This window comes from Molothrus ater, chromosome 2, assembly GCF_012460135.2.
Source record: "Molothrus ater isolate BHLD 08-10-18 breed brown headed cowbird chromosome 2, BPBGC_Mater_1.1, whole genome shotgun sequence".
NCBI lineage: Eukaryota > Metazoa > Chordata > Aves > Passeriformes > Icteridae > Molothrus > Molothrus ater.
The window spans coordinates 79,053,891-79,075,591 of NC_050479.2; the positions used below are offsets into that span (position 1 = coordinate 79,053,891).

Consider the following 21,701-nt stretch of genomic DNA (forward strand, 5'->3'; position numbering starts at 1 on the left):
CGGGCCGGGCCGGGCCGGGGGCGGTGCTCGGCCCGAGCCGCGGCGGGCGCGGGAGATGGAGCGGCGGCAGTGATGGCGCAGTGATCGCGCAGTGATCGCACCTCACTGTGCCCCCTGGCCCAGCGCCTGGTTAGGTCTCTTGTGCTTCGCGTAGCGCCTGTGAGGAGAGAAAGTGACTCCCTGAGCCGGCAGCGCTGTGCCAGAGCCTTCCCGTGGGGAACTTAGCGCCAGGATGAGCGCCATCAACTCACAGTAAGCCCCCGTTGTCTGCAGCTCCCTGCAGTCCCGACACGCCAGGCAGCAAGTGTTTTATGTGTCTGGGACGAGTTAAGGAGAGCCGGGATCATCAGCTGTGTTTCCCTCTCGTCCTTATGATCACCGTGCTTGCCTTCATGCACGTGTAGATTTCCAGTGCAAAGAGAGAATTAGACTTTCCACAAGTATTTTTAAAAGCACGAAACATACAAAGGGTTCTTTAGTTTTTAATTAGATACTTCAGAGGGGTGCTTGCATCCCTTTACTGGAGCAGAATTACTGGGATAACAAATCTTCCAACTGGCTGTTTTGGCGATGTGCTGTTTGCAGTACAAGTAGTGAAGTATTTTGAGATTCTTACAGGACTGATACTTGGTAGAGTTTTATGGCAAATCTTGTTTCATGACTTTGGACAGATAAGCTTACCTTAGTAAAGGCTGTGTAGAAATTCCCTATGTGTATTGCTCTCTGACACTAGTTTTCCTGTCTTATTCAGGGATGATGAAGATACCTTTAAAATACTCGTTGCTACTGATATTCATCTCGGCTATTTGGAGAAGGATCCAGTGCGTGGAAATGATACATATGTAACTTTTAACGAAATTCTGGACCACGCTCAAAAAAATGAAGTAAGTGCTACATTTTGGAGAAGGAAGAGCTGAGGCTGTTAAAAATATGGTCCAATCTGCCAGAAGCTGTAAAGCTTAGTCCTGGTGCAGTCTCTAGTAATACCAAATCAAATGGTTAAACCATTTGTTGCATTCAGTTTCATTTCTGATTTAGTAAAAGGAAGGCCTGATTCTTTGTGAGAGCATTCTTTCTGAATCATGACTTTGGTTGCATTAGCAGTGGTTTTGGGTTTCAGTGGTATCTAGAGAGGGTTTGTCACTGCGAGGGGGAAAAATAATTGAGGAGAGTGAGAGTAGTGATATACATTCTTCTGACAAACCAGTAGAGATTTGTTAGAAGCGTTTGAAGTGTCATGCAGTGCTGAGTCGCTGAAGTAAGCAGTTCAGGTGCTGAGCAGCTCCGGTTCCTGCACAATCGGCAGCAGAATTCTGTAGTGGGGTGGACAGAGGGACTTCCTGAACTGGGACAATGTCGGAGGAGCCGAGAGCCACCAGGGGCCCGCAGCGGCTGATGGGACCTGGGTGGAGTCAGGAGCAGTGGCAGCCAAGACCCCACCCCACACCTGTAAAAGAAGCTCCTGGGGAATGGCAGCAAGCTGGAGCACTTCCAGAATGGCAAACAGATCTGTCACAACTTTTTGTGCAGGAACTGCACTTGAGCCCTGCCAGCTCTACCAGGGAGCAGTGGTATCTATCTGCCAGAAAGCCATGGCCTTTCTCTGCATCCACCATGGCTGACAGAGCTGCCCAGACAGAAGTCCCAGTCCAGACACAGCTCTGGTTGAGGAGTATCAGGGAGTGTGTATGAGAGAGAGAGGCTCCTGGAATCACAGTCTACTTTCGTTAGGGCAGGCCTGATAGGGAGGCAGGACACATGATCCAGGGGATTCCCTATCCTCACTCCCTCTGGATGAACTCACTGAATTAAGGGAAAGGGGCAATGGCAGCAAGTTCCTGCCCAGGTGCATCTCCTCTGTGACTGCCCCACAGCCCCATGTGCCCTGACATAACAGGTGTGAAGCTCTGCAAGAGGAACTGAACAAGGACAGTGGTTCATCTAGCAGAGAGGTGTTGCTGAGGTTGTTGCCTGTGCCCAATATCAGAACTCCTTCCATGAAGAAAAAGGGTGGGTTGTTGTAGGAGACATGCTTCTGATGGGAACAGAAGGCCGAATATGGTCCAGCATGTGCCAGGTGGCCAAGAAGGCCAATGACATCCTGGCCTGGATCAGCAATGGTGTGGCCAGCAGGACCAGGGCAGGGATTGTCCCTCTGTACTCAGCACTGGTGAGGCCACAGCTCAAATCCTGTGTCCAGTTCTGGGCCCCTCACTACAAGAAGGACATAGAGGGGCTGGAGCATGTCCAGAGAAGGGACACGGAGCTGGGGAAGAGTCTGGAGCACAAGTCAGGTGAGGAACAGCTGAGGGAGCTGGGGGTGTTTAGCTTGGAGAAGAGGAGGTTCAGAGGAGACCTTATTGAACTCTACAACTGCTTGAAAGGAGGGTGTAGCCAGGTGGGAGTTGGTCTCTTCTCCCAAGCAACAGGACTAGAGCAAGTGGCCAGAAGATGCACCAGAAGAGATTTAGACTGCATATTAGGAAAGATTTCTTCCCTGAAAAGGTTGTCAAGCACTGGAACAGGATGCTCTGGAAGGTATTTAAAAGATGTATGGATGTGGCACTTGGGGACATGGTTTCATGTTGGACTCAGCTGTGCTGGGTTAACACCTGGGCTTGATGATCTTGGAGTTCTAACCTAAAAAATTCTGTGATTCCATTTTTAAGGACTGGATGTTCATCAGTCAGATTCTTTGTAATTTTGATAAGGTTTTTTCCTAATGCTTTACCAAAAGCTAAATATATGCAGTATATGCAGAAACTGCAGCTAGCACCTTCTCAAAATAATGTGGTGATAGCAACTGGTTTCTTTACACTAGTGCAGCAGTGAGAAAATAATGTAGCTTTTCATGCCTGTCAAAAAATGTTCAGGAGCCAATTTGGAGACCCTTATTACAAAAGTAGACTAATCCTTTTTTTACCACTATCAGTTGTTTTCTCCTATGGCTCTTCATAAATGAGTCTTTTTGGGGTTGATTTTGTTTTAATTAATAATTTAATTAGGTTTTTTTTTTAATAAGGAAATTAATATTGTTTCCTCTTACAACTAACTCTTTTTACCTAGAAGTATATTTTCTCATATTTGAGCAAGTATGTGGAACTCCCTAGAAGAAATAATTTAAACAATTTGCTTAGAAGTCTTTCAAGGTAATACAAAATGTTGTATTAAAATAATAAAGCTTTTTGTTACATACAGGTGGACTTTGTTTTATTAGGTGGGGATCTTTTTCATGACAACAAACCCTCCAGAAAAACAGTACACTCTTGTTTGGAGTCACTAAGAAAATACTGCATGGGTGATCGTCCTGTTCAGTTTGAAATTTTGAGTGATCAGGCAGTTAATTTTCATTACAGCAAGTAAGTATGTTACTATAAATTATCATGTAAGGCTTGGGTTGTGTATTGGGCGAGTGTGTTGTGATTTTTATTTTAAATCCTCCATGACTGAACCTGGAATTTTTAGGCCTGTGTGGGACAGTTCACAGGATAACTTCACCTGTCATCTAAGTCTGTAAAGAAATGTGTACAATATTTTGAGAAACCTCTGAATGTGCTATGAGTCTTGATATATTTATGTAATGTACAGTTTCCATTTTGCAAGTACAGTACAAGTAATCCAATTCACATGAGTTGTTTTGGTAAAATCAGAAGAGTTCCTTGTGTGTAAGCAAAGGTTGCACAGCCCAATCCACTAGTACTACACAATTTTTTGTACAAATCTTTTCATGGCTTGTTCTAAAAAAAAGAGATTTCTTTTGCTACCCTATTCCCCATAGAAAGTGCCACTCCAGACCATGAGTAAGAATCTTCTTATGCTTAAGTTTAAGCTTTGGCTTATTCGTAATCACTTCTTTCTGAGTTCTACCACATCTATTTGTGATGAAGTCAATTTGAAGAGAATATTGAGAATCGTACACGAATTTGCAGATATAGTTTAACTTCTTTTCCTCTTTTTGTTTAGGTTTCCTTGGGTGAATTATCAGGATGAAAATCTCAACATTTCTATTCCAGTTTTTAGTATTCATGGCAATCATGATGATCCCACAGGGGTAATTCTTATCATAATTGTACTGTTGCATTACAAAGATATAGAAATACAGTTCTGGGAGACCATGCTACTTTTAGTCAGTTGCTCCACGCTGTGTGTAAATATTTTGTGCATCCTTAGGAATTACCTTAATAAGTGACAGCAAGTTAAGAGTAAGTGTGACATTTAAAAGCAAATGGAAATAAGTTAAGAGATCCATATGAACTGTGTTTTATTTCTTAATGTATGTAGGTTTCTGTCATTGAGAACAGAATCACTTTTCAAGCCTACAAGTAGCAGCCTTTCAGAAAGTTTCTAAAACATTCCATCTGTAGAGACTGAAAGCTTCTTTCCTAAAAAAGTAGAATTTTACTATTTTGATTTGTGCATATGTGATTGATATGCATCATTTATTTTCAAGAGGATAATCTGATAATAGTGAAGTGGTAGCTTAAAAACAAGCTACTCAAAGTAATCAAGAAATGGTTTAGAAAGCATTAAAATGCATGTATTAAATTAACAATTTTGCATTTTATATAAAATAGCAGTATATCACAGAGATGAGTGTTTTAGCAGCAGTTTAACTTTGAACTTACTATAAGGTAGTTACCTTAACCAGATCATTTTTGTAGAAGTTTGGAGACTGGCTGGTTTGAGTGGTTTTTTGTGATTTTGTTTTTCTGAATGATTTAATGTTTAGTTTCATATTGTTCAAATGAATTATGACTTGTAAGGAAAAGGGATTTGCTTTTGTACTCTAGAGTATTAGGAAAACCCTTAATATTTGTTATGGGACTTTTCAACTTCAGAAGTTACTTAAGGAAAGATATTCTCTCTTTTGATACTTTCATTTAGACATTAAACACTTAATGTTCTATTCAAATTCTGTATTTGTCTCTTAATATTTGTTGTAGGCAGATTCACTGTGTGCATTGGATATATTAAGCTGTGCAGGACTGCTGAATCACTTTGGGCGTTCAACTTCTGTGGAGAAAATAGATATTAGTCCCATTTTATTGCGTAAAGGTAGAACAAAAATTGCTCTGTATGGCTTGGGTGAGTATTTGTCTGCCAGACTGTGACTTGACTATTCGTGTATTACTGAAATTTAATAGGTATAAATAAAATTGGAACAAATGTATAAGGCTGCAACAAACATGAAGGTATATGTGATTCTAAGTTAAAGCATAATTCTGTGACAATGTCAGATTTTCCTCCTGCTTTGTGTCACTAGCTGGCAGGGGGTTTTTTTTTGCTCATTTAGATAAATCTTCCTAAATTTAATTTTTCTGCTTTTATTGGTGATAAATGAACCCTGCTTCAGTTAACCATAGTGCTGGTGTATCAAGTCAGAGCAATCACTCTTAAATTCTCTCTGTTGTGTATTAAGTTTATTTCATCCTACTTAAGCAAAACTTAAACACCCAATGTGTATATGCCATTTTGGTTATATTTAAAAACATAAGCTGTCTGAGCAGAAATCTAATGTCTTATGTCTCTGTCTGAAGTGGTTCATAAGTAGCATTGGCCATGGGTAATCTCAGTTACCTTAAAGAAACTTAAGAGTTTCATACTTTAAAGTAATTCTGTGATATGTTTTCAGCTCCAGGTTTGTTCCTTTGTATTTTCTCTACTGAATTCCTCTCTACCCTCACTTCATCCTTAGAATGGTTATTTTTGACTGCTCTCTGTCTAGAGAAGTTAACTATTAAGGTCTTGTTTTTCCACCCTTATTTTTTGTCCAGTCATGAGTGCTTAAATAGCTAATTCCAAGCAACTTTTATAGCTCTAAATTAAGTCCTAGTTGGCCATGATTTTGTGTGTTTAATGAGATACTTGAAATTAGATACTTGAGATGCTAGATGTTTGAAAGGTTAGTAGTTAAGATGTTTGAAAGGTTAGTAGTTAGTGGAACGTTCTAATATCAAAACATAAGAGTTTTCAGTATGAAAGTTGATACTGGGAAATGCAATAACTTTCTAAAGTACCAGTGTTGCTGCATGAAGATATTCATGGCATGTTTTTTTGTGTTTGTGCCAGAATTATTTTTACCTTTTTGACTTTCTCTGATTCAGAGAGCATTTGTTCTTATACAAAATATGGACACTCCACATGGAATTTATTGATGTCTATCATGAGCCTGGCTAAGGATAGTTTGGGGTTTCTTTTTTCCTAGTTAAAAACATCAAGGAAATAATCAGTGACTTCCAGGGATGGGGCATGCATAACTCTCTTGGGCAAGCTGTTCCAGTGCCTCATTACCCTTACAGTAAAGAACTTCATAGTAATATCCAACCTAAATTTGTCCTCCTCCAGTTTAAAGCCATTCCCCGGTCCTATCATGCTTTCCCTTCTGAAAAGTCCCTCTCCAGCTTTCTTGTAAGCCCATTTTGGGTACTGGAACTCTGCTATATTTTTGTTCCTCATGCTTTTTTTAATAGAGTTTCTAGTAAAAATGCTATGAAATACAGACTTGTTTACCACACAAATTTATTTTTGTTTGTTTGTTTGTCCACTTCAGGAGCAATTCCAGATGAGAGATTGTATCGTATGTTTGTCAATAAGCAAGTAACCATGCTGAGACCAAAGGAGGATGAAGATAGTTGGTTTAACCTTGTTTGTGATTCATCAAAATAGGTAACAGTACTGAATGAATTGCAGCAATTTACTGTGTTACTACATTAAACTGTCTGGAAAAGAATAGGTGAGCAAGCCAGCTGTGTTATTTCATGCTTCTTGTGAGTAGCTGGTTTCTTAAGATTTTTACAACAGAAAACATTATTTTACAGCTCTTTTTGGAGAAGAGTTATAAAGGAAAAAGTTTGAAATAAATGAGTTAGAGGAGTTGGGAGATCTCTTCCCATACTTTTATAGTCAGAGGCAGAGGAGTGTTTGTAGTGTTATGTGCATATATCTGCTTGTTAGAGCTGGGAGAAGACCAAACTTCATGTTGTATTTTCTATCCTTGTTTGAACCATAGTTCAGCAAGTCCCTTGCACTGCTGTGCTTGACAGATTGGTAACATGTTCTATCTGCCTACAGGCTTCTCCCAGCAGTGGTAGTAGAAACAGGCAGAGTTCTTTTCCAAATACTTTCTTCTGATTTTTCCTGAAGAAGAGGGCAATCCTCATGCTCAAATAATGGTGAGGCAGACATAAACAAATAGAGCTTATATTACCCTGTGTACTGATTTCTGTCATGTCGGCTGAAGGAACTCACTCCCCACCTGACTTGTCTTCCAGAAGGGGATTGGGGATGGCATGTCCCATGTCTGTTTAATTCAGTTGGTTTTCCCCCAGCATTTAAAAACTAAAAACAACCAAACGTGTTTGCCATGAGATGCTATAAAAGCATTCATACAGAAAAAAATCCAAAAGTCTTACAAGCCAAGTAAGAAGAAAAGGGAGATCCAAATAAAAGGAGGGGAGCAGAAAACAGTGAGCTATGCAAAAAAAGTGAGCTATGCAAGTTACCCTATTGTTTAACCAAACACTAAACAACTGTGTAAGGAGTAAATGTGGAGAAGAGCTGACATGTATGTCTGATATTATTGCTGGAGTGCCTGTATAATTTTAAATCACACTGATGTTTTTCTCCTCCTTCACTGTCCCCTTGCCTATCCATTATTCTTCTCTTCTCTTGAACAGGAGCAAACATGGAGCTACCAACTACATTCCAGAGCAGTTTTTAGATGACTTTATTAATCTTGTTGTGTGGGGTCATGAACATGAGTGCAAAATAGCTCCATTCCAAAATGAACAGCAACGTTTCTATGTTTCTCAGCCAGGAAGTTCAGTGGTGACATCTCTGTCCCCTGGAGAAGCCGTGAAGAAGTGCGTGAGCTTTTCTTTTTGTTCTTGTTCATCCCTTGTCTTACATGTCTCAGGTGTTCTGTTGAGAGCAGAAAAGTACTTGAATACAGTATGAAAAGACTTGTATTACTGTATGGATTAGCTTCAGTGTGTGACATAATAAGCAAAGTAGGTGGAATGAGTACCTGGTATAGCTTCTGCTTTGCTCACAATTTAATCTAACATTTAAAGCAAATGGAACTTAGCTAAGCGGAGTTACACACTGATAAATTGGAATACAAGGAACTGAGTGCAGATGCTTGTATATGGAATAAGCACAATCTAAGCATAATAAAGTGGAAGTTTTGCAGGGCCAACCCTGAAGTACAGATCTCTCTGTAGCTTTTGAAATTTTGTCCCTGAAAAGTAAACATGAATTTGAAAACAAATCTTTATACCATAGTTCTTGTAAGTTTATCTTCTAGTAAGTTACCTTTCTCCCTCTAGACACATTGGTTTGCTGCATGTTAAAGGGAAAAAAATGAAAATGGAGAAGATTGCTCTAGAGACAGTGCGAACTTTCCATATAGAGGACATTGTTCTAGCTGATCATCCAGATCTTTTTCATCCTGACAATCCTAATGTTACTCAGGCAATACAGGCATTCTGCATGGAAAAGGTAACTTCTGATGACAACAGTTTATGGATAATTGTATGGACAGGGGATGGCATGTGTGACTGGTTTTGAGACTGGAAGATGAGAAATCTTGTGCCCCATATTAAAACAAACTTAGACAGTTTCCATAGGAAGCTAATTCCGTGACATTCACTCTGCAGCCTTGGCTTCCAGATTCCTTGATTGGGATGAGCTATTAAAGTAGGCTGAACTGCTTTTTAGGTGTCCATATGATTTTTGTACAAAAGCTTGCCCCTAAGAGTGGGGCAGTGTTGGATGTGCACTTTGGAACCAGCAAAAATACATTGACCTAAACCCTGAGAGCTCAACCAGGCAGTCTGAAGAGGCAGAAGTAACTAAGCAAGTTTATTAATTGCTTAGTTCTTAGGTTTATATGGCTCTTTCTGCTTTTCCCTGGAACTAGAAATTTAGCAAAGCATAGTGGCTATAAAATATGAAAGATCAGTGGTGTAGATACTTCTGGACTACACTATATCTGAAGGATAAGCCCTTCTTTGTCATGTTTTTCTCAGTCATTCTAATGGCTTTTGACTGCATTTTGGTACATCTGTGTTCAGGAACAAGAGCACATTCTAAAATGATTTATTTTGATTGCTCCCCTTGCAACTGGGTGTATTTAAAGTTATACTTGAATCGTTCAGGCATCTGTAGGAGAACAAAGTAGAACTGAATTTATAATTCTCCTTCACAGGTGGAATTGATGCTGGACACTGCAGAAAGAGAACGCTTGGGAAATCCCCGCCAGCCAGAGAAGCCTATCATAAGATTAAGAGTAAGAAATTGTTCAGCTTGGTTTGCTTTGTTTTTAAAGGTCACTGTGAAAAGTTCAAAGCAAAGTCATGCTTTTTGTGTAAACACATAATGTATATACATTTTTTTGCTGTGTACAGGCAAATATAAATCACCTACCATACTTCTGTTTACCTGTGTAACCAGTACTCTAAGTTAATGGATAGGATTGGTCATAAATGTACTTCACTGCTATTCTGAGTAAGGGCATCAAAAGTGGCTATTCACTGTGAATTTTTTTAAGTCATATTATCCTGTGTGCTTTCCCACCCAATTGGAAACTGTTGTGAAGCCTAGTAAATGAAACAAATTAAGAACAAGTTATAAAAATGAGCTGTTATTAGCTATTCTGTTAATGTTATTATTAGCTGTTAACTATTCTGCATAGTAAGGCATTAATTTTAGGTTGACTTATTTCTTACTATTAATTTTTTCCTTAGAAGCATAACAAATCTGTTTTGAATTGTGTGGCTTCTACACTTCTTTTGGTTCATATGTACATTTGTCCTTTCCTCGCTTAGGTTGATTATGCAGGTGGCTTTGAACCGTTCAGTGTCCATCGTTTCAGCCAGAAGTACATGCATCGGGTGGCTAACCCAAAAGACATCATACACTTTTTCAGGCATCGTGAACAGAAAGAGAAAAAAGGTGATTATGAAAGAAGGAATAATTGGCTGCTTTTGTTTGCATTCATCTCTCTGTATTTTGTTGCCCAGCACTTGCAAAGGTTTGGTGTCTAATGTCTTACAGGAGGAGTAAAGATGCATTGTCTTATTTAAGAGTATATATTGCACAACTATTTCTTTTTTATTTCTGGGTTTGTCCAAAATTCTGATATTTAGCACAGTGTCTTCTGACAGTTATTCGTAAACAGTTTCATTCTCCTTTGGCCTCAGACCTTATTGAGTTATTTATAGTAGTACATATAGCCCCATGCCAGACTGAGTTACTCTATAGTTCTGTGGGAATTACCATGAAAGGCATTAAGTAGCTCACTTCCGAGGCTTCTTAGAATAAGATGATTTGGTTTGAACACTCTGAAGGAAAAGAAATGGGTATAGTGCTTTTTCCCTTTATATTTTAATTTTATTTTGTAGTAGTTAATTTGTTCATACCTAAAATAGTAATGAAGGGTGTGGGCTTAAGAGCTGTTGATATATTTTTTTAAAAAGGTCCAAATGTAAGATAGCATTTTGTTTGCCCTAATTAATTTTGTGTATGACGTGCTCTTGGCTTGTCTCTTCCAGGTTAGTGCAAAACCAATAATAGCTGTTACTATTGCAGCATTTCTCACTGTTTCCTAGAATTTTTATAAACGGTTAATAGATGTTGTTCAATTACTGGATTTGTAATAGTTGCTAATGAAGATTCCGCTTGTACAAGAACATAATGTGCTAAAAAACTCTTTCTAATTTGCATTAGTACATTGCAAGTGCATTGTCCAGTTCCAGTGACAGTTTTTATGAATACTGTCAGTTCTATGAAGTTCAAAGCACCATTTCATGCATAAAAACTGCTTTTAGTGAGGTGTTTTTAAAATTATACTGTATTTGTCTTGGTTTATTTTTCTTTGGTTTCCTTTTTTTAAGTTGTATAATCACATTAACATTTTCAGAATACACAGTAGCTACCACATCTGCCATCATGTTTCACTAATTTACTTTTCCTACTTAATGGACATGTCAGCTTCAGGAAGGGAATATAAGAGTACTGCCATGGCCTTTGTGTTGCTTTATTAGACAGCCTCTTATGCAAGGGAAGTGGCTAAGGAAGCACTCAGTGTTTTCATTACATGTGCACATTGTGGTTCACCACAGGGGATGTTAAAACTGCAGGAATTCAGTCTATAGTCTAAATCTATCTATAGTCACTTTATATTATTTGTGTGGTATGTGCTAACCTAGTTTGATTATCCCTGTCATCCTTCTGCCATTCCTACCTTGCTGCCTGAGAAGGGGGGGATGAGCTATGAGTATTTTCTATTGAAAATCAGCCAGCGTGCTGTAGAGGAGAATCCCTTTTCTAGTAAATGGATTACTTATAAAAAGCTTTAGTGCTTTGATGACTCCTATGATTTTCTTCTATTTGTGACCTTCTAGAGTTCAATTATAATAACCTTCAGAGCATAGTGTTCAATATATAATTCCAGATATATGTTAGTTGGAACTCTTTATATCTGCTAGACATGGAGTTGTCTGCACAATTATTATGTTTCTCTGTGTTTCCAATGAATAGACTCTAAAAAGAGCAAAAAGCTTTACATATAAAAGGGACCACAAGTCTTCTTAGGAGACTTGCATTAACCTTTTTTCCTGCTACTGTCAGTGGCATGGTTCAGTGGGATGGGAATAATTAAAAGCTGTAAATCTAGATGATGCCACTGTGCTTTTCTATTCTAGACATTGATCTTAATTTTGGAAAATTGGTTAGCAGACCTGCTGAGGGAACAACACTGAGGGTGGAAGACCTTGTAAAGCAGTATTTCCAGACAGCAGAAAAGGTATATTTCTACCTTTTATAATTTTCCTTTTTAATGTCATATGATATTTTTATCACCTTTTTTTTTTCTTCTTTCTTAATGGAAGTAGTGTGCCCTGAAAAGACTCTGACATTCACCGAGAAATGAATTTATTTCCCAAAACACTGTGTGTGTGTTTCAGATGACACATGAAGTGTGTGTTTTAGATTAGCAAGTAACTGCTGTGTATAGGTTGTGTAGGTGTGCAAACACACACTGGTTTGAGAGCATGATAGTTCTTTGTGTGAACTTGCAGTGTGTGCCCTGTACTGTGTGTCATGTACTCAAGTACAGGAGGAGAATCTCAGGCAGCATGTGAGGGAAGAGCTGCCTTAATTTACTCTAGAACCAGTGTGAGACTGTAGGATTTACTATTACCAGCTGACTTAGAGTCACTTGTTACTTTGCAGTGTGCTTGTCTCCTCAGATGTAGTGCACATCCACATTTTATTTAAAGCAGAGCAGGGAGAAGGAAGAGAGACCCGTGATAATTTGCTTCCTTCCCACCCTGTTGTTAAATATAGTATATTTCCCTTTCCCAGCACCAGTGCAGTAACATCTATGAGATAAAAAAATAATCAGTGAGCCAGGTGCACAAATGCTTGATGTAGTTGATCAAACATAACTTGCAGAAGCTATTTCAGTTGTAGAAAGTCTTCAGAGCAAGAATTCTTGAGGTAAAGATCCTTCAAATGACGTCATCCTGCCTAACCTTAGACACATGCTAGGTGTCAGTATTAGGACAGCATAAATCGTGTTCCTTTGTTATACTTATTTTATTTAAGCATTTTATTGTATAATAGTTAGGAAGTTTATTCTTCTGGGCAGCATTATTTCCTGGAAGATTTTATTTTAGATATTACTAGCATTGCGGTTTCTTTACTGTCCATAAAGCCTTTTGCTTTGACTAGTTTGAAAAATACTCTGTCAAGTTAATGTGACATGCTAGTAGCAAGAGAGTTGTAACTGGTTTATGAGACATAATATTTGCTTATTGCTGTGCTTTTCTCTGATTTAAATAAGCAGTGCACATTACTGTTTTTGCAATGAACTTAACGTAACATTTATCTGAAACAGCTGGAATATTGCTTGCTTTCTCTAATGGCAGATGCTTCTTAACAAATTATTTTCTCCAATTCTAAAGAAAGTACAGCTTTCACTTCTAACCGAAAGAGGAATGGGAGAAGCAGTGCAAGAGTTTGTGGACAAAGAGGAAAAAGATGCCATAGAAGAGCTGGTGAAATTTCAGCTAGAAAAAACGCAAAGGTTTCTCAAGGAGCGTCGCACTGATGCAGTGGAAGAAAAAATAGATGAGGAGGTAATGTTCTGTTAACGTTGATTCCCCAAGAGAGGTCAAGACAGTAGAAAAATCACTGCTCAAACCGGTTTAATAGAATTGCCTGTGTGTGGAGCATCTGCTTGAGGCAAGTGTTGCCTCAATTGTAAAGGCAACACTTGCCTGTAGTCATTTTCTGCAATTAATAAATGAATAATTAATTTATGAGGAAGTTTCAAATACATGATTTCAAAACTTATACTGAAAATGGAACATGCACACATGTTCACAGAAAAAAATCTGTCTAATACATGTAGAACTACATATTTACTACTGTTGTGAGAAAGATGGCAGGTATAATCTCTTTGTAGCTCTTTTGTATTGGCTTAGGGAAGAGTACAAGAACAGGACAAGCGAAAAGGAAATTTATCCTTCAGGTGCTCTGCTTGCTTCTAACTGCTTGCAGCTCAGGGTATCCCAAAGACAGGCCTGATTTATGTGTTCTGAGCAACCCTTGAAAGACATTTTTGTCAACCAGTTGAGCTTCCACATGAGCCCATGTATTCAGCTGTAATATTCAACACTGTAGAAGTAATTGTTCTGCAGCTTATCTGTGCACTGTTTAAAGAATAATTTGGTGGGGAAGGAAGGCTACATGTACATGTTTTCTTACTGATTGCTTTAATTTATGAGGGGTTGAAAGAGACAATAAACAATCAGTGCCTGCAGGCTTTCTGTGACACTTCAGGGTGTATTTTCTGTTGTTGTTTGTCCTCAGAACTAATGTCTTCTTTCTGTCATGCCTCATATCTTTTTCCATATATGTCAAGTTGAGCTTCCTTAGTTGTACATGTACTGCAGCATTGTCTCTTCTCATAATAGTTGTTTTCTGTCTTCCTTCTTCATCTCTACCTCTTTTCCCAGTTATTCATATTTCAGTGTCCCTTATTGTCAAAATTACTATTCTCTTCTTAAACATAGTATCTCCTTCATCATGTGCCAGGCTTTCTTCCTTGCCCACCATGTAGCTCCAGTTATTAACAGAATGTGAGATTCTTAAACCATAGGACAGCCCTAAACAAACTGTTCAGTTATTCTTGGACTCTCCACTTCTCACATGAGCTTGACTTAATGATTCAGTGATTAAAGCTTCACACTTACTGTGTTTTGATTGTTGTATGCCATGAATTATTTTGACAGGAACTGTATTTTTATTCAGGTGCGAAAATTCAGGGAGAGTAGAAAAAAGAATACTGAAGAAGAAGATAAGGAAGTCCGTGAGGTAATTATTCTGAGTTTTGAACATAAGCTGAAAAATGGAGTGGTGACTTCTGCATATAAATCCAGTCATTTAACAATGCTTCAGCAGTACTTCAGCATTTTCCTGGACAAAATGTGCCTGTCTGCCTTTAAGGCTTAGTAAGCCTGTTTTAAATCTTTGTTAGGATAATATGTACCTAAGCTACTGCTCAATTTGGCTTTTGAGGTCTCTTTTTTTGTACAAATTTGTGAATCTGATTGTTCATTATTTCTTGCTTTTAATGGAGGTTAGACCAGGCAGGTGACTTTAAAAGACCTTTCAGCTTAAGCTCTTTGTGATCTCATTACCAGTGGACATGTGGATGGAATATATTGAGTGGTATTACTGGAACAAATGGGGAATATTGATAAACCTTTAGGTACTGTGTCCTTATCAGCAATCTTAAATTTCCTACATTCATACTTCGATTGCATATGTATTTCCAAAGAAAACTGCCAACCTCTGTTAGCCTGGGTTCTCCTTTGTCTTTGCAAGTTATGTGAGACTGGAATGGAATCTTGAGATAAAGGACACCTGGGGTGAGATTCAGTTCTTCTAGTCTGGGATATCATCACCTGATGATCACCTGTCTTAAGCACCCACTGTCATCAATAGAGTTCAAGTCAGTGGAGCCCATAGGGTGCATTCTCTGAGCAGACACATGGAGCTGACACAGGATGACCTGAGCTGCTCACCAGACTTCACACACAACGTGTCACATTAATGAGCTCCACTCTGTTAGCAATCCTAGATAACTGCTTTATATGTACACATCTAATTAAGTATTTTCACAGATGTCCTCATCTTCCATAACACTGGATTTGTGTCTTCTAAGTCTCACTGGTTTAGAATTACACATTTTTATTTATAGTTACGGTATAGATTTATTGTACATAACTAGGATTTAACAATGGTGTGTTTCATGATTTAAGATTCTTTTTCCTGTAATTATTTTTCCTTTTCAGGCAATGATCAGAGCCAGAGCCCACCGATCTGAGGGTGAAGCTCTGGTTGCAGCCTCCAGTGATGAAGATTCCATGGATATGGAGAGGATGGGCACTAGCAATCCAAGTGATGGCCTTTCTTCAACACTGAGCCGAGGAAGGGGTCGGGCAAGAGGTAGGGCAAGAGGTGCAAGAGGACAAAATTCAACAGCAAGAGGTTCATCTCGAAGAGGAAGAGGTAAGAAAAACTTTGCAGTCTTTGTACTGCAGTTCCTGACTTTTTTTATTTAAAAGTTGACTCTCTTCTGATGCTTCCATCAAGTGGAAATTTGCTGCTTAAGAACTACTGGAAGAAAACTCTTCTTAAATACGTGGGGTATCCTACTACATAAAATTGACCGCCTTACAAGGCTTAAGTTGGGACTTTTTCACTGTGATTAAAAGAAAAATATCATGCTTCCCTGCTGTGGAAACATAGTATACTCCTAAAAGATGCATTATTGGGAAGAAATGTACAATGAAGTGCATGGATAGACCTTTGTTACTGCTAAAGATAATGCATTTGATCAGCATAAAGAGGAGGCACATCTCTTTTCTAATGGATCAGTGTAAAGAGGAGGTACATCTCTTTACTAATCATCTATCCTAATGTAATTTCCAAGAGACTTTAATGTTTCTAGTGACTGAAAATAGGGGGAGTATTTCTTAAGCAAAAAGAGTTAAATAGCTCCTGGACTGAGTGTGATTGTACACTTTGCAGTGGTACTTCCTTTACAGTTGCACTTTCACTGTGTATATATACATATACATATATATATAAATATATATATATATATATATATGTATGTATGTAAATAAATGACTCCTTTGAGTTGTCTCAGTAGTATGCCCAAAAGTCCGAGTGGGTTGAGTTCAAACGAAGGCTGTCATCTTGGGTCTGATTTGCTTAGTGCTTTTAAACCAGTTCTTTGAGCCTGTGCTCCACTACTGTTGTGATCCCATCAGAGTAGAGCCCTCTGTGTTGAGAGGTTGTGTCTGGGGACCTTTGAACAGTTGACCCAGAGCAGTTCTTCTGCATGTAGGGAGGGCTTTAATTCAAGGAGAAAGTGAGGAGTAAAGAGGATTGTCGATTTTTTTAAAGTGACTTCCCACTCAGTAATAATAGACTAGAGAGGTAAAAAAAAAACCTGCTGAACAGATTTACATTTTGTTTGTTATATCTACAGGAACCACTAGCCAAGAGTCAGCTTCTGGCAGCAGATCCTCCAAGTCTGTATCTGTTCCTGGCAAAAATATGTCTATCCTGGATGGTAGGCCTGTGATCTATCTTTACTCTAATCCTCTCTCTCAAATTGTAGTGAAGGTGTTTGTTTAATGATGAAGTGCTTTAATTGCCTTTTATTCTATTAGTCCGTTTCAGCTGTGAGAGATTCTTTCAACAGTAATGAAATATAATAATTAACAGTGATGAGAGAAGGAAAAAAGAAGAGGAAAAAACTTAGTGATATGCTTCTGTCATGGGGTAAAATGGAATGTGTTAGGAACTTCTGGCTAGAACTGCACATAGGAAACATATTACATAATGCATTTTCTTAAGGAATAAGCATAGAAAGAATGTGTCTTAATATTTTAGGCAGAATTTTCTTCAGGGGATAAAAAGTTATATTTGACTGATGTTTACAAGTTAGTAAGCTTTAATGCAGATCCATGTAGCCTTACATTGTAGTGAGTTTTGGAAATACCAGTTTTTACTAGAGAAGAAAACCTAATCTTTAAGCCACCTACATATGTGAGAGTAGCTGTTCCTTGCTGTGGAGGAAAGGCACTGAGGAAACAGCATAGGTCATCAGAGAATTAAAGAAAAAAATACTGCTCACTACTACACATAAACCCCTCACAAAATACACCAAGGCAGACTGAATTTTAAATTATTCAGCAAATTACCTTAATTGTAAATTGGCCAGCAAATGAAATATTTCAGAGAAATGAATTTTAGCAGAGGTGTTCATAATTAGCCTGTTAGATATACCGGAATTTCAGTCACAGTAGTGTTTTTTGCATCCTCTTAACCAGCGTTACTGATGGTTTTTCAGCCAGACTGGGAAGCACCTGCAGCTGCACAGAGGGTTATATCCCTGGGCTGACAGACTTAATTTATGTTTTGGGTTGGTTTGTTTGTTTTACAGGGGTTTTTGCATGGAAATGCCTGCTAGGCAGATGTTAAATAAGAAGAAGTGTATAATGTTGTTTGTATTTAATTGTGTGAGCATTTTAAAAGTATTGCATATGTTTTATTCCAGTCTTTAGGTCTTCCAAAACAGACCACTCTTCAAATTCGTTCCACTCTTACTCTGAGGTAAGCACCTTGTTGTATGAGTGAAGTTGTGCTTTTACTGTTGATTTGAAAAATAAATACACAGTCAGAGCATTAGCCTAAATCAGCGGATGTTCCCAAACTATCAGTTCCAGCATTAAGTTTCTACATGTTAATCTGTAGACCTTTTGTATCCTTTTTTTGTTATGGTATTTGTGTGAGAAAAGCCGTGTTTTATTTGTGGCCATAGCTTAAGATACAAGGTGTCTATACATGAGTGTTTTGGTGGGTTGTGCTAGGTCAAAGATGTGAAGAATAAACTTGTGCTGTATTTGCTAATTTGTGCAGTTCTAGCCTGGAGCCCTCTCAAGGGTATATTATTCTAACTAAATAGGTGTATAGTTGGAAAAAAACCAGAGGTTCTGTGCTGTAGTGCTGACACATTGTGCACTCTCTCTGTAAGGAGAAATTCTGTGGAAAAACTTTATACATCTTTTTTCCAGGATATTATAGATGTTGATTCTGATCCAGAAGATACTTCTTTTGTTCCTTCCTCTTCCAAAATAAATCAAAGGTCAGTATGTTTGCTTCATGAATGTAATGTGTGCCTTATTTTTGGCTAGCAATTGGCAGAGTCGAAGGGTCTGATTGACTACCAGAATTTTAGGAAAGTCATAACACTGCTTAGAGAGTTTATATAAATTTTTACTTGCTAATATGGATTATCTTTCTGTAACAGAAAAAATTATATTACTGATTGAGGTAAACTCGATCAGAGCTTTAGTATGAAGATGTTATTTTAAGAATTTGTATTGTTCTACTTATTGTTATGCCTGTTTATTTTTACTTCGTGTATTGGTGGTCCAACTCTTAAGTCAAAAGGGAAGTTATTGGAATGTCTGGTAACTTGAGAACATGCTGATGCCATTTTTTTTCTCTTTGTATGTTTCAAGGTTGCCAGCTACATCTTCACTTAGTAGAAGAGGTTCACAAAGCCAAGCATCTAGAGGAGTTGATTATGAGTCAGATGAGGTATGGTATATAGTACTATTTTTTAGTTTTATTTCATGTAAGTTTCTGTAGCTCACTGTTTTACAGCTATTTGAATAAAGCATTTCAGAGTGAAATTGAATTTATTATTTTTTTTCACTAACAGGGCTAGATTCTTGCAACCAACTTTGATTAGACTAACTGCATAATTACCAAAATTAAGGCTAGAAAAATACCTCAGAAAAATACCTGATCCTTTTTCCCTTCAATTTGTAATCAGTGAATTGTCTTTACTGAAATGTTGACCTGGAATTGCCTGGGAGAGAAAGTAATTGCAATCTCTTCTAGTGCTTAGCTATATCCTTTCATTTAGTTATATATTTTATTCTTGTAAAAAGGAAGATTTTTTTTTTTTTTGCATTTAGAAATGGCAGTTTTCAGGGCATATTATTACTGCAAATTATCTAAGTACACTTCTTAAAAAATTTAAAACACTTGTCTTCAAGTCTATTATGTCTGTTCTTACAGTGTATCTTTGAACTGCTAGGAAATGGTTTCTTCCATAATTAAACAAGTAGAACTTTTTACACAGTTTTGCACTGAATAGAAGACATTCTATTCTGTCAAGCACTGTGCAGTTTGTTTTCACTGTCTGTCATGCATGCTCAGAATCCATTCCTTAATGTCAGTGTCAGGTGGTGGCCACTTCAGAGAAAATACTACATTCTTGTCTCTTCTCCCCACTGTGCTATCTCTTCTTGTACCTGGAATAAAAACCTACATGTTTGCTTGAATATGCAAAAATAAACAGTATTTTTAGTTCATACAAATATTAGTAAACTATGATATGCAATGTATATATAGACATAATTTAACTGAGGTATGTGCTTCTCATTTACAACTGAAATATAGATTGTACCTTATTTCAAAGTAGCTGTTCTGGTCATATTGACATAAGCTTCTATTCTCTGCACACATGTGACACTGACTTCTAAGTTAATAAATGACCTCTTTCATATCAAAACCAACAAAAACAGGTCTGTCAGAAAACATGGAATAGCATGGCCAAGCTTTCTAGTTTAATCTAAAGGTGACTTTGCTTTTTTATGACTGGGAACACCTGCTAATTTTAGTAATGTGTGTCTCTTTGGAAACTGCAGGATGATCCGTTCATGAGCCCTGCAACGTCAAGAAGAACTAAGTGATTTCCGACTCACTGTGCAAGAGAGACTGTGGAAGTTTGTGAAGAAAATGGAAAGCAGTTTGCAAAACTTTGTCTATGTGATATTTCCCTGTAAATGATGGCTTGCCTTCCATTTTCACTTCTGTGAAATGGTTTGGTTTGGGTTTGTTGGTTTCTTTCAGCAGCACCAAATTTGGTGTAATGTCTGTTACATTGCTTGATGCAGTAGGCTAGAAGGGCTCATATTCTAAAGCACTGCCTGAAAGTGCAAGTTCTTTCTAAAGCTCTGAAACTCTGCTTTCTTTTTGAGATGATAATAAAAATGACAGTTATATCTTTTCTATAAAACTCCATCTCTGGTTTGAATTTTGCAGAAAAGTAAATTTATAGTAGTCTGCAGATATGAATATGGACACAGTCTCAGTACAGTGGAACTTGTACTTACCTGCAATCTGCTGTGGATACGGTTGAAAACTCTGAATTCAGAGTCATAGTTGGACACAAGGATGAAGTTTTCAGTATTGAAGCTATAAAATGTCTTAATGATTTCAACTTTACCAAGAGAACTTAAACCCCGTATTGCAGTTATTAAACATTATTAAGTTATTATACATTATAAAGTTATTATTAAAGTTATTATATATAATTAAATATATTCTTATATTATACATTATAAAGTTAAGATGTTATACACATCTTAGGAAAATATTTTACCTGAATGTGTATGAATAATAGGAACCATATCAAAGGCTCTTTCTCCCTTTTCACTGTTTTTTTTTTTCAGTCAGCTGTCAAATTCACAGTGTCTTTGTGTTTTGTCTGTGGAAGATGCTTTGTGTTTTATCTATGGAAGATAAAGATAGCAGCCTTCACTTCAGGGGAAAACATGTAACTGGAGTGTGCAGAAAGACTGTACTGTAAAGAGGTGCTTGTCTTAAACATTAATGTGATTGGTTATACAAGGGGGCAAGATGCTCTGAAGACCAACATGATTTCTCAGTGGTCACACTGGATAGTTTTTAAAAAAATCACTTCTCACCCATGTAATTTCAATTCCCTTGCCCCAGAAAAGCTCAAAAATTCAGCAAAGCTCAAAAATTCATTAAAGCCATGGTAGTGAAAGATTGTTCCCAGGAGCAGGGGGAAAAGCAAACTGTGCTGTGTATTTAAAAAGAAAAAAAGGCATTATTCCTCTTTTTGAATACTTCCAAACTTTTTGGCATGTCTAGCTGACTTTTTTTATATTCTTCTTATAATCTTTTATTCCCACCAGGCCTGTTTTCTAATTTGTTATAATTTTGTTAAGAGTATTCTTGCAAAGGTATTTTTGATGACTTTGTTATTAACTGAATTCATGATCTATCCATATAGCTTTATTTCAAACATTATTTTTCACTTTAGAAATGGCATAATCTCTCAGGTACCTTTTATAAAAGCCACATTCAGCATGCCAAATCCTGACATTTCTGTGCAGCTGCCTGTTTTACTGTTGGAGTGCTGGGGATTGTTGAGCAAGGGTGAAGTTGGCAGGAACACGTACCAGCTGCCAAATCTGTTATAGCCTGTTCTCTAGTAACAACCAAACATAGGTGAGCTGCTTAAACAGCTCATACTGGAGCATGTTTTAAATACAAAACTAAATCAGAAAGGTGTTGTGAAGCAGAGAAAGGCACACCAGCAACATGGGAGACACCTGACACAGAGCTTCCACTGGGCTTTTCCATGACCCTTTGTGAGTATTTTGGGTGTGCCTGTCCAGAGTGGCTGGACCACCTCCTCTGGATCACAAGACACAGAATGCAGCTCAGAGGAGGGTGGGCTTGAGCTGACTGAGGGGGGAAGATTCACATCCTGCAGCAGCCTGGCTTAG

General features: G+C 37.9%; 1 protein-coding gene across 1 annotated transcript; it reads left to right on the forward strand.

Moving 5' to 3' along the window:
- Positions 1-86: 86 nt before the first annotated feature.
- On the forward strand, positions 87-21,155 carry MRE11 (MRE11 homolog, double strand break repair nuclease). The gene is given in 20 exon segments (XM_036381746.2): positions 87-252; positions 752-884; positions 3,199-3,359; positions 3,964-4,051; positions 4,944-5,085; positions 6,551-6,642; positions 6,644-6,666; positions 7,677-7,862; positions 8,328-8,499; positions 9,209-9,289; positions 9,828-9,954; positions 11,706-11,806; positions 12,969-13,142; positions 14,320-14,382; positions 15,366-15,582; positions 16,571-16,654; positions 17,645-17,700; positions 18,162-18,232; positions 18,612-18,690; positions 19,809-21,155. Coding segments are annotated over 20 exon segments (2,115 nt in total). The 5' UTR covers positions 87-232; the 3' UTR covers positions 19,854-21,155.
- The last annotated feature ends 546 nt before the right edge of the window (positions 21,156-21,701 follow it).